General features: G+C 39.2%; 1 protein-coding gene across 2 annotated transcripts in view; it reads left to right on the forward strand.

Annotated features, from left to right (window-relative positions):
* CUL2 (cullin 2) overlaps positions 1-13,177 on the forward strand; it is a 135,031-nt gene that overhangs the window by 22,331 nt on the left and 99,523 nt on the right. For both annotated transcript variants that reach the window (XM_036259174.1, XM_036259181.1), the window contains exon 2: positions 4,683-4,823. In XM_036259174.1, the coding sequence (XP_036115067.1) occupies positions 4,705-4,823 (119 nt within the window). In that variant the 5' untranslated portion in view covers positions 4,683-4,704. The remainder of the gene's footprint in view (positions 1-4,682; positions 4,824-13,177) is intronic.

Raw genomic sequence — 13,177 nt, forward strand, 5'->3', positions numbered from 1 at the left:
TCATTGTAGAAAGTTTCGTCAATGGAATGGGCACTGAGCTTGTATAAAGACATCCTTTCCATTTAAGGTCTGAAAGTGTTCTTTCCACTGGTATAAAAATATAGGACTCAAATTGACAAGTAGACTGAACATTGCTTGTCAGGCTTCCTTTGCTGGGTGCTAAGACAATGACATGGATTTGGGCCACCTTGTTGCACAAAATAGGGCACCACTTTTGAAGAGCCAATTAGAAAGGATTTTTCAGGAGATCGTCATCATAAAGAGCCATATGGACACTAGATGGGGCAAAGAGACTCTTAAAAGGCTAGTTTCACTCCCTGTGCTTCCCTGACCAGCGGCAACACATCTGGGCCCCTCAATCAGGCCTCCAAGAACTTTGTTTATTGACTGCTGTATCCTCAGAACCTAAAATAGTGCCTGGCAAATATTTGTGTTCACTAAAAATGTTAGTAAGGTAGTAGTATAGTTACATATAGCAGTTGAGAGCTTGGGCTCCAGCACAGGTCTGAATCTGAATGCCACCATTAAAAAGCTCTCTGACCTTGAGCATGTATCTTAATCACTCTGTGACTTAGTTTTCTTATCTAGAAAATGTAGAGAACAGTATCACCTACCTAATCAGATTAAATGAGTTTATATGAAGCACTTAGAGTAGTGCTTGGCTCATGGTAAGCACAATATAAATATATTTCTTCTATGGATGAAAGATTAATACAAACTAGAGCTACTGAGGGATTGATCCCAGAGCATATGGAGGGTTACATAGGAAGGGATGGATTTAGGAAATATTTAGGAACACAGTTGGATAGGATGTGGTAAATGAGGATGAATAGGAATTAAGGTTAATTCCCTGATGGAAAGCTAGAGTTTCAGCTTCTTTCTTCAGTGTTCCTGTCCCTGCACAACCCCCAACACACACACACACATGCATACACTGTTAAATGACTGATGTATTCTAGTCAGTACAAGAAATTTAAGTCCTGGAGGTGGAATCTCTGGTATGTTGAGGAAAACACTGATGAATTGTGGACACCCATTTTTGGATTTTTGTTTGGCTTCCCTCTGATTCTTTCTTTCTTTCTTTCTTTTTTAAATCTTTATTGTTGAATGTAAAATGTATACAGATGTTCCACATTTTTCCCCCATTGACCCTCACTTCCCCACTCCCGCCCCCCTCCCGCCATTTCCCACACTATTGTCTGTGTCCATTGGTTATGCATATAAGTTCTTTGGTTTATTTCTTCCCACCCCCCCAACCCCTTTCCTTTTGAGGTTTGTCAGTCTAGCAATGAATTTGTACTTCTTAATCCCTTCACCTTTTTCACCCATTCCCCTAACCCCCTCCCATCTAGCAACCAACAAAATGTTCTCTGTATCTATGAGAATGTTTCTGTTCTACCTGTTCATTTTGTTTGTAGTTGCCATTGTCAATAGATATGTATTCATTGCCATTTTGTTTGTTCATATATTTTATCTTTTTCTTCAAAAAGACCCTTCATCATTTCATATAATAACGGTTTGGTGGTGATGAACTCCTTTAACTTTTTCTTGTCTGGGAAAGTCTTTATATGTCCATCGATTCTAAATGACAGCTTTGCAGGATAGAGTGATCTTGGTTGTAGGATCTTGCTTTTCATCACTCTGAATATTTCTTGCCACTCCCTTCTGGCCTGCAAAGTTTCTTTTGAGAAATCAGCTGACAGCCTTATGGGACCTCCCTTGTAGGTAACTAGCTGCCTTTCTCTTGCTGCTTTTAAGATTCTCTCTTTGTCTTGAACCTTTTGCATTTTGATGATGATGTGTCTTGGTGTGGGCCTCTTGGGGTTCATCTTGTTTGGGACTCTCTGTGCTTCCTGGACTTGTATGTCTGTTTCCTTCACCAAGTTAGGAAAGTTTTCTGCCATTGTTTCAAACAGGTTTTCGATTTCTTGTTCTCGCTCTTCTCCTGGCATCCCCAAGATGCGAATGTTGGCATGCTTGAAGTTGTCCCAGAGGCTCCTTGCACTATCCTCATTTTTTTGGATTCTTTTTTCTTTTTGCTGTTCTGATTGGGCGTTTTGTGCTTCCTTAGATTCCAAATCGATGGTTTGCTTCTTGGATTTACGTACTCTACTATTGAAGCTGTGTAAATCATTCTTTATTTCAGTTAATGCCTCCTTCATTTCTGACTGTGCATCCATAATTTCTGACTGGTTATTTTTTATGCCCTTGAGGCCCTCACTAAATTCATTGAGTATCCTTATAAGCAGTATTTTGAACTCAGCATCTGTTAGATTGCTTTTCTCCATTTCTCTTAGTTCTTTTCGTGGGGTTTTGTTCTGTTCTTTTATTTGGGACCTGTTTCTTTGTCTCCTCATTTTGGCTGCCTTCCTGTGTTTGTTTCTGTGTGTTACTTAAGGAGAGGTATGGGGCTTGCTGAGACCAGATGCTGCTCCTTTGAAAGAATTTAGGAAAAACCTGAAGCAGGATCCAAGACAGGCCAATCCTATGGTTAAGCAAATGGCAACAGCTTGGGTGGGCCTGAAAGTTGGGTGGGGTGGGGCGGGGCCTCAGGGAGTCACCAGGGTTGGGCTACCAGTGTGAGCCAGGTTGCTGGAGTCCCAGATATGGCTTCTGTCTGCCGCCCCAGGGAAGGGCTCACCAAAGGAACAAAGGCCTCTGATAGCACGTTTGTCCCGGAGAAATCCCCCACTTCAGCCCTCGCTCCAGTGCCAAACAGCTCAGTTCTTCCCTGTATGTCTCTGGCGCCCCTCGAGCTGCCTCCCTTCCAAGCTTAGAGGGAGAGAGTCCGATAAGTTCATGTGCGGGCCCTTTAAGGAGCTGCCTGGGGCTCCAGCCGCTTCAGCTTCCCTGAGCCTCAGTTCCCGCTGGTTTTTCCAGCCAGAAGTTATGGGGACTTATCTTCCTGGCACTGGAACCCTGAGCAGGGCACCTGGTGTGGGACAGGGATCCCTCAGTCCTCAGCAAGGACCTTCCCAGCTGAGGTGTCCTGATTTTTATCCACCACAAGTGGGTGTGGGACCAGCCCTTCTCGCCATTGGCCCTCGATCCTCCGCGCCTCCACCCCTCTGCCCCTCCTCCCAGTCTGTATGTGGCTGCTGCTTTAATTCCGTAGTTTAGGACTTCCAGTCAGGTTGATTTCAGGTGGTTTTGAATGATGGTTGTTCTGTAGTTTAGTTGTAACTTTGATGTGGTTGTGGGAGGATGCGATTCCACGTTTATTACGCCGCCATCTTGACTGGAAGTCTCCCTCTGATTTCTTTCTCTTTCTTGAAATCTATTCCTTGGACTCCTCGAGTTTTTTTTCTTCGTGGGATGGAAATGTAAGAAGGGTCTAGAACTATCTCAGTTGTGGGCTGGGGTGTTCAGCTGTTTTTTTTTTCCTTGTCTCCTTTTGTCTTTCTCTTTATGCTTTCCAACTTCTCAAACCCATTATTTTTCTATCCTCTTTTCTGCACAGTGAGAAACCAGAGAACACATGTGTCCTTTTTGGCCTGGCTACAGACTAGCTTGGTGTTTTATGGTCCCAGTAATGAGGGTAAACTAGGGAAGATGTTAAAACCTGTGCCAGCCCTAGCTGGAGTGGTTCAGTGGTTAGAGTGTCCCCCCATGCACTGAAGAGTTGCAGGTTCAACTCCCGGACACCTATGTGGGTTGCAGGTTCCACTCCTGGCCCCTGTTGGGGCGCATAGTGGAAGCAATCAATCAATGTCCTGTTCACACCCCCCCCCCGCGCCCTTCCACTCTCTAAAAAAATCAGTGGAAAAATTATCCTTGCATGAGAGGATTAACTACGACAAAAAACGTGCCAGAAAAGCATTCCCTTGTGCACTTAAATTTAAAAGGTTTCTGTTTTTATTCTGTTCTGGTGTGATATTGAGAAGAATTTAAATCTAGATTTTGAAGCAGTTTCTGTACCTTTGGGACCTTTTTGTTCCAGAAACCAACCAACTCCTAGAATACAGCTTGCCTACTAGGCAAAAGGAGTCTTTCATTTCACTGCTGGGCTGGTCAAGTTCACCTGAGCCAAGGGTTTCATGGTAGAATTGTGCTGTTCATTAGAGTAGTGGGGCTGGAATACGCTGAAAATCTGTGAAGGAGCAACCCTAATATTTCTTTGAAATCTTTAATTTTTACTTTAATGGTTCATGTGAATTTTGCATCTACTCTGTAATTTATCTTTGTTTTAATATAAATTTCCTTCCTAATTTTTTACCTAAACTGATGCTTCAGGAAAATGAATCCTTTCATCTTATATGTTCTAATATTCCCCTGTATACTACCTCATTCTTCAGTTTAAGAATTTGGGATCAAAACCTTTTTGTTAAGTGTCTCTTGCATAGTTCTCATGATGGCAGATGGCCTTTGGCTAACTGGTCACACTTTCTTTCCCTTAACACATGAAGTGAGGCTTCTAAATCTTTGGAATAATACACTGATTATAAATATTTAGTACTAAAAGCTTTCCATTTCCTAGTTTTTGTAAAGAATGCAACTCTTCTATGAAATTCCTTGTCTGGATAGTCATAAAAAGATACTAGGCAATGTTTATTGTTTTCTTACTATGTACCAGGTTCTGTTCTCAGCCCTTTCATCATGCTATTTAATTATGCAGTGCTTTAAAAACAAATAATCTTACTTGTAGAACTCATGCTAACATTACTATTGTTTATAATTAACAGATTTCAACACTAAACGTGCACAATGTCTTTGAAACCAAGAGTAGTAGATTTTGATGAAACATGGAACAAACTTTTAACGACAATCAAAGCTGTTGTTATGTTGGAATACGTCGAAAGAGCAACATGGAACGATCGCTTCTCGTATCCTTTTAGTGGCATTGATAAATGGTTTTGTATTGGTAAATGTATCAGTGAACATTGATAAATATTCTAAAATTGATAAACTTGTTCAAAGGTGAGGACAGGTTGAGACTTATATAAATGGAAGAATATTCCAATATTACTGTTTTCAAATATTGTATACATTTCCAAGTTCATCATGTATATGTGGCAGTCATTAATATTTTTTTTAATCCTCACTCGAGAACATTTTTTAATTTTTTGTTCAGATGGAGGGAGAGAGAGGAAGAGAGAGAAACATTGACGTGAAAGGGACACATCAAGTAGCTGCCACCTGCACGATCCAACGAGGGCTGGGAACAAACTGCAACTAAGATACGTGCCCTTAGCAGGAACCAAACCCGGGTCTCTCTGGACCGTAGGCCGACGCTCTAACCATTGAGCCAAACCAGCCAGGGAAGTTGTTAATTTTTGATAACCTTTCATTCAACAAATTCTTAGTGAGCACTTACATGTCAGGTACTACTTTAGGGAATACATTTTGAATAAAATAAACTACTTTACTAAGGGAAACAAACAATAAACATATAAAAAATTCAAATACCATGGTCAGGAGTCAAAGCTGACTCAACAACATGTAACATACAACAAGAGTATGGAGAATGGTTGAAGTACCTATATGAGTGGCTCTTTTATTTTTAAATTTTATTTATTTATTTATTTATTTCTATCTTCACCTGAGGACATTTTTGGATTTATCTTCAGATAGAGCGGGAGGAAGAGAGAGAGCGAGAGACATTGATGTGAGGGAGACACATGGGGTGGTTGCCACCCACATGACCCCAACTGGGGCAGGGACAAACTGCAGCTGAGCTACATGCCCCTAGCGGGAACTGAACCCGAGACACTCTGTTCCACAGGCCGACACTAACCGCTGAGCCAACCTGGCCAGGGCCATGACAGCAATCTTTAAAAAAAAAAAAATATATATATATATATATATATATATATATATATATCATGTATGCATATATTACTTGATTTTATATATATAATAAATATATTCATTATTTGTGTAATAAAGTGTAATTTAAGTAATTACATTATACACACACCACCACCGCTGCTGCCACTGCCATCACCACCACCACATCACACTGCACACCTAGCACCTAGGATATAAACTCTGGCACCAAGAAAAAACCCCAGTATTTTAGCTTCCCATTTGGGAGGTTAAGGGGGTCTCTGGGAACCCTCAGCCACAGGTAACTGGGACAGAGTTGTGGACAGCAGCCTTACCAATAATGTCCAGTGTCTGCCAGGGCCAAGAGGGGGTAGGCATGGGGACAGTATGTACATTGAAACGTGTGTACTGTCAGACTCCTGAACCACCTCAGTCTTTTACCATAGGAAATACCACATGTGTCATATCTCAGGATGAAGAAAGGGGGCAGGGTTGAGGCCTAGGTCTCTGGGTCCAAATAGTTTGGCAGTGTCCTAGGGCCCTGAAGGAGGCCTTGAGGACTGGATGGACACTGTAGGAAGCAGAGTTCCTTTCCCAAAAAAGTGAGGTAAAGTGTGGTATTATCCAGAATATGTATGGAGATTCAGAGTTCTTTCAAACTGTGCTGCCCTCTCTAGCAGTCTTCTGGGGCTCCTCTCGTTATGTGGGGCATATGTTCTTTAGAAACACTTGAATTTCAGAAGACAGTGTGATTCAACTTGTACTCAATGCCTAACTAAGTCAGTTGTTAATAATAAGCTGAATGTTGATGTAAGAACAATGTAGTTCTTTTAGACCGACAAGAAAAAATTTAACTCATTACAATTGCCATTGTTAGAAACTTTTGTCAGGCTACCTATGTTTTAGGCACTAATGATACATAAAATGATAGTAATGTTTCTGGAAGGCTTCATATTTGCAAAAAATCTCTTACATTTTAAAATGTTATTTGGCACCTCAAATCAATCAGATTGGTGGGGCATATATAATTATTGTCCTTATGTAACAGATGAGAAAACTGATACTCAGAAAAAGGTCATGCAGGTAGTAATTGGTGGAACACAGACTTGAATGAATATAAGATTTCTAATATCTAATTCCCTACGCTTTCCAATATATCTAGAGGTTAATTGATATGGATTTTTACCTTTGAAGAGCTTATTATTGAAGTAGTCTCTTAAATTTTTATATGGATTATCGTGGATCTTAATAAAAATGGAAAAAGTTTTAAAGGCTACTTGTGTGTTAATGAGGTTGGCTTGGCAAGAGCTAAGGTACTTTTAAGGCTATTTTAACTAAAATAATGAGAGAGAAGGAATTGGTGATAGAATATAAGAAAAGGGAAAGTGAGTATAAGGTAAAAAAAAAAGAAAAGAATAAATGTGTTCTTATTGTACAGAATATACACTTGATTTATAAATGGTTTTGAAATAGCTGAACTTAACTTGGAAAATATTCTTCCAGTCAGTTATTAGTTCTAAGTTATTTATTGTTTGATCCATCTAAGATGGTCCAGTTATTCTTGACCTGATACTGGATTTTTCTCCTCCTCTCCTTAAAATGAAAAGTATGTGCAAAAACAGTAAATTTAAAAGTATAATCTCTCACTTTAAATTTTAATTAGGAAAATAAATGGCTGAGTTACTAATTGTTCCAGAGTAGAATTTCCTCCCTCCATTTCCCTGTTTTTTTTGCCCAAGAACATAAGGTTGACTTCTGATCTTCACATATCTTAGGTAGAATTTTAGAGCCATAAAACTAATATTTTGAAAATGAAAAATGCTCCTTCAAAATTATGTACTACCATACATATTAGTACTTTATTTTTATAAAGCATTTTTTTGGGAGAGTGTGAAATAGGATACATATGTGGAAAAGTTTGTACGAGATATATATGCAGTTGAACAAATAAGTATACAAAACACCTGTATAATTACCACACAGGTTAGTTAAGAACTAGAGCACTGTCAGCATTCACCAACCCCACACTACATATCCCTCTCAGTTCACGAGCCCCTCCCTTCCCTTGGAGGTACTATTATCCTGACTTTTGTGCCTATTGTTTCCTGTTTTTCTAAAAACTGCTTATGTATACAACCCTAAACAATATTGGTTAATTCTTTCTGTGTACATTTGTCATTTTCTTTCAACATATTGTGTGTAATTAATTTTTTATAAGTGACCTTGTAAAATATGTATTATTAGTTCAGTTTTACAGTTGAGCGTTTTGTGGTCCAAGAGGGGTAAGATGATTTACTGATAGGATAGAATGCTGGGGTATAAATGCCAAAGTCTTCTATATTATACTCTTGCAGTTGGCATTAAGGAAGCTTTGCTGCCAATTGAAGTGTTTAACATATATAAGTATGGAACTTATCGAACTCTTGTCCCACAAACAAATTTACTAAATATAAGCTCTGTAAGGGCAGGGATTCTTGTCTGTTTTGTTGATTACTATATTCCTAGCATCTGGTACATATAGACACCTAGCAGATATTTGGTGATTGAATAGCTACTGTCAATGAAATGTCAGTAGCTATTCTGACATACTGTATAGATGAACAAATAGCATTAAAATTTATTTAGTTCTTATTGTGTTGATAAGTGGGGCTTTTAAAACTCATACCTTACAAATGTACTGGGTCTAGGTACATATGCAGGGCATTCTGGTTACTAATTAATATAAATAGAAAACATCAATGTTTTTTTGATGCGTAACAAATATGCCAGTTTATTTATTTTATATTTTTTATTTTTTTGTTAATCCTCACCCACGGATATGTTTTTCCATTGCTTTTTAAGCTTTTTAAAAAATCCTCACCTGAGGGTATTTTTCTATTTATCTTTAGGTAGAGAGACAGGGAGAGAGAGAGAGAAACATCGATGTGAGAGGGACAGATCGACTGGTTGCCTCTGGCATGACCCTGATCAGGGATGGGGATGAACCACAACCGAGGTACATGCCCTTGGCTGCAATTGAACCTGGGACTCATTGATCCATGGGTTGATGCTCTATTGCTGAGCCAAATTGGCCAGGGCTCCATTGAGTTTTAGATAGAGTGGAAGGGAAGGAGGGAGAGAGAGAGAGAGAGAGAGAGAGAGAGAAACATCGATGTGAGAGAGACACATTGATTGGTTGCCCCTCACATGACCCTGACTGGGGCTGGGGATCGAACCTGCAGCCTAGGTACATGCCCTTGACCGGGAATTGAACCTGCGACCCTTCAATCCACAGGCCGTTGCTCTGACTGCTGAGCCAAACTGGCTAGGGCCACAAATTTGCCAGTTTAAAGAAACACTCTTATTATTTCACAGTTCTGTTGGTCCGAAGTCCATGGTGTGACTGGGTTCTCTGCTCAGGATCCCACAAGGGATTCTCAACATTCTCTAGAACTCAAGATCCTCTTCTGAGTTTGTTCCTGTTGATTGGCAGAATTCAATTTTTTTGCAGTTTTTCGACTAAGATTCCTGTTTTTATGTTGACTATTGTCCAGGAGTTGCTCTCAGTGACTTGTCACTCCAGTTTTTGCAGGTAACCCCCCTCCATCTTCAAAGCCATTTACAGTCCCAGGTATTAGGTTAGGAAACTTGTAATTCTATTTTCAGAAATGTGTCTAACACAAGGAATAATGATGCTTCATAACAAAAACTTTATGAAAGTTTTGGAGCAGTCTCCAGGGTCATTTGGAATTTACCCTTTATCAAGTGTTTTCCTGTGGTAAGATACTGACTAATGTAGATCTACATTTACTATTTGTTTTTCTGGGTTGGAGTTCTTTTGTTTACTTTTATTCATGGTTTTCTGCTGTTAGAACAATTCCCAAACCCTAGCAGTGTAATGTAGAAATCCTTCTACTTAAGGACAATTTAGCTTCTAAATGGTTTTATATAAGTTCAAGGTGATTAAGCAAGGGGAAATTAAGATTGCCTTCCCTGAATGTATTTTTCCCAGCCTAGAAAACCAGACATTTAAAAACCAGGAATACTATTGTCCTGATTTCTAATTTATATTCTATTAGACTTTTTCCCCAGACATAGACCAGTTTTGACTACATTGAAGAATGTTGAGGCAGGTAATCTCCATCCTTGATGATCTTCACAAGTGTTAAATGGAGAACTTAGAAACCTTGACACCTACACTTTGCACCCATCTCTCAAATTGTGCAGTTAGGAAAAGGTTTGCTCTATAGTCATCTCTGGTTGGGGCATCAGCAACAGTTTCATTCTGAGCTTCTAAATTAAATCAGACCAATATTTGATGTTGATGCTGATTCTAATTGATGGTTTTATAGATTCATTTTTTACATGTGGCATTTTCATTCTTTCTCTTCAGAAATGTCAATAAATTATTTTTTCATTGTCAGTAAATTCTTTTTTGGTCATTGTCTTACCATTTTCAATTTTAAGATAATTTTTACTCTTATTGTCATTTCAAAACTCATTGTTTGTGATCCACTACAAAATAGAGTTAATAGTGTTATAATTCAAAATTAAGTCTAAGAATCACCTTTTAATGGAGAATTTGAACTAAAATAAATAATTTTGCTGCTGGCAAACACTTTCTTGGTTGTAACAGTTGAGAGCTTATGTCTGAAACAGTTTTGTTTCTGACTGAGAATTATTATTTTTTTTGGTATGTGCTCCCAGTGGGACCAAACCTGGGACTCTCTGGTCCGCAGGCTGACGCTCCAGCCGCTGAGCCAAACCGGCCAGGGCCTGACCGAGAATTTTTAAGAGGGAAATTCATAAACAGGAATTTTTATATTCTGGCTTCCTGAAGAGAGACTTAAGGAAAAGATGACTTTGGGTAAGAGAATGTTTAAATCTAAATTTGATCTCCTCTAGTTATTTCCCAGATTTTATCTTTTAAAGTGTCTTGAAAAATGCCCTTCTTGGGTGTTCTTTCTAAGGACTAAATATTTCCCCAGGTGGTTGGATATTTGAATAAGTTAGAGGAAAAGGACATATTTAGGACTATCTTTTAGGCAGGTGAATGAAATTATACAGTGGTTACATGAGACCCCAAACTGTGGTGTGTGAAAATAGTAATTAAAAAATTTATTAAGATGAGTCCATTAGAAAATTGGAGCGTTGTTCCATACACCAGAAGGTGGCAGGTTCCATTCCCAGTCAGGGCGCATATAGGAGGCAACTGATCAATCTCTCTCTCTCTCTCTCTCTCTCTCTCTCTCTCTCTTTCCCTCTCTCTGAAATCAATTGTAAAAATTAAAAAAATATATATATATGAATACATTCTCATTGAGGAAGATAATATATGTCTTATGTATGTAATGAAATGGGAAAGTCTCCCTGAATTGTCTACCCTGCACAGATCCTTTTTCTCTTAGCAGAAAGAGGGTAAACCCTGTGGTGTGAATCCTTGTAGTCAGTTCTGTGTACATGTACCCGCAGTAGATATATTGAGAAAATATTTGGGCACATAATTAGCATATCATGCTGAATTTATGGTATTGAGTCATTTTAATTTTCCAGTATCAAGTAAGTTGTATATTCTAGAAATAAGTGTGTATGTAGCTTTGGGAAAAAATTGGTGAAACAAATATGTTGGATGAAAATTCTGGAAGTAGGTATTCGGAATTTAATGATATTAAATAACTCCTTTGCTGAAAGGATTGTTGATCTGGATTCTGGCTAACGTTAGTCTTTTAAAAAAATAAAATACTTATGAAAAATACAGATGAATTTTTACAAAGTGAACATACCCACGTATTCAATAAATGGAACACTTCTTTGTTTAAGTCCTCACTCGAGGATATGTTTATTGATTTTAGAGAGAGAGAGAAACATCTGTGTAAGAGAGAAACCGATCAGTTGTGTCTCTTACACACCCCAGCTGAGGGTCAAACCCGCAACCTAGGCATGTGCCCTGACCGGAAATCAAATCCACATCCATTTTGGGGTAGGGGAGCGTGCCTCATCCAACCGAGCCATTGGACCAGGGCAATAAATAGAATGTTTGTAGCACCCCAGACAACCTCTTGTTCCCTCTCAGTTACTAAAGTTAGCTACTATCCTGACATCTAATGCATTTAATTCGGACAGCTCTCTTTTATCTGATTTTACTAGGGTAGTTTTTAATTAATAATTTCTTTTGCCCTGGCCGGTTTGGCTCAGCGGTTAGAGCATTGGCCTGCGGTCCAGAGAGACCTGGGTTCGTTTCCCGCCGCATGCCTCGGTTGCGGTTTGTCCCCGGCCCTGGTTGGTCGTGCACTCGATGTGTCCCTTTCACATTGATGTTTCTCTCTCTCTTTTATTTATTTTTTATCCTCACCCGAGGACATTTTTCCATTTTTTGTTCAGATAGAGTGGGAGGGAGGGAGGGGGAGGGGGAGAGAGAGAGAGAAAGAGAGAGAGAGAGAGAGAAACATTGACGTGAAAGGGACACATCAAGTGGCTGCCACCCGCTCGACCAACCAGGGCCGGGGATAAACCACAACAGAGGCATGCACCCCTAGCGGGAACCGAACCCAGGTCTCTCTGGACCGCAGGCCGACACTCTCACCGCTGAGCCAAACTGGCCAGGGCTGTAATTAATAATTTCAATATTGAAATTATTACGGAAAAACAAAACAGAACAAAGCTTTTAGAGATTTAAAGTATGTAGTGAACTAGAACTTTTGTTGTTGTTGTTGTTAATCCTCACCCAAGAATATTTTTCCATTGATTTTTAGATAGAGTGGAAGGGAGGGAGGGAAAGAGAGAAACATTAATGTGAGAGAACACATCGATTGGCTGCCTCTTGCACGACCCCAGCCGGGGCCAGGGATAAAACCTACAACCCAGATATGTGCCTCTGACCGGGAATCAAACCTTCGACCCTTCCATCCAATCCAACTTGGGTGGTGAGCATCTGGCCTTAAATCAATACTAGCTAGCATCACATGCCTCACCAAATTAGCCTGACCAAATATAGCTGGCTAATTTTTAAGTTGATAATTTTGTATGGCCCACAAATGATGTTATAAATATCCATGTGGCCCTTGGCAGAAAAAAGGTTCCCCACCCCTAGCCTGTCAGGACAGACTATTTTTTTAAAGGAATTTATAGCTGACACATATTCCAGGTAGGATCCAGAAGCTCAGATAATAAATTATTTCGAAGCTCCTTCTCTGTTGATGCTTGTTTCATCTCCCATCCACCAAACCATTTTCAGTTCTCTATAGAATTTGTGTTGAGATAAATTTTTACTTAGGTGGTGTATATTTAAATCTCTATTTTCTTTGTAATATAGGTTAATATTTTGATATGTTATTGCTGATAGTTCTTATACAGTATTTTACTTAGATAATTTAGTTCTTTATTGTATCTAAGTTGATTGAAAACAATTATAATAGTAATAGTTTCCTATTTG

This window comes from Molossus molossus, unplaced genomic scaffold (genome assembly GCF_014108415.1).
Source record: "Molossus molossus isolate mMolMol1 unplaced genomic scaffold, mMolMol1.p scaffold_m16_p_1, whole genome shotgun sequence".
NCBI lineage: Eukaryota > Metazoa > Chordata > Mammalia > Chiroptera > Molossidae > Molossus > Molossus molossus.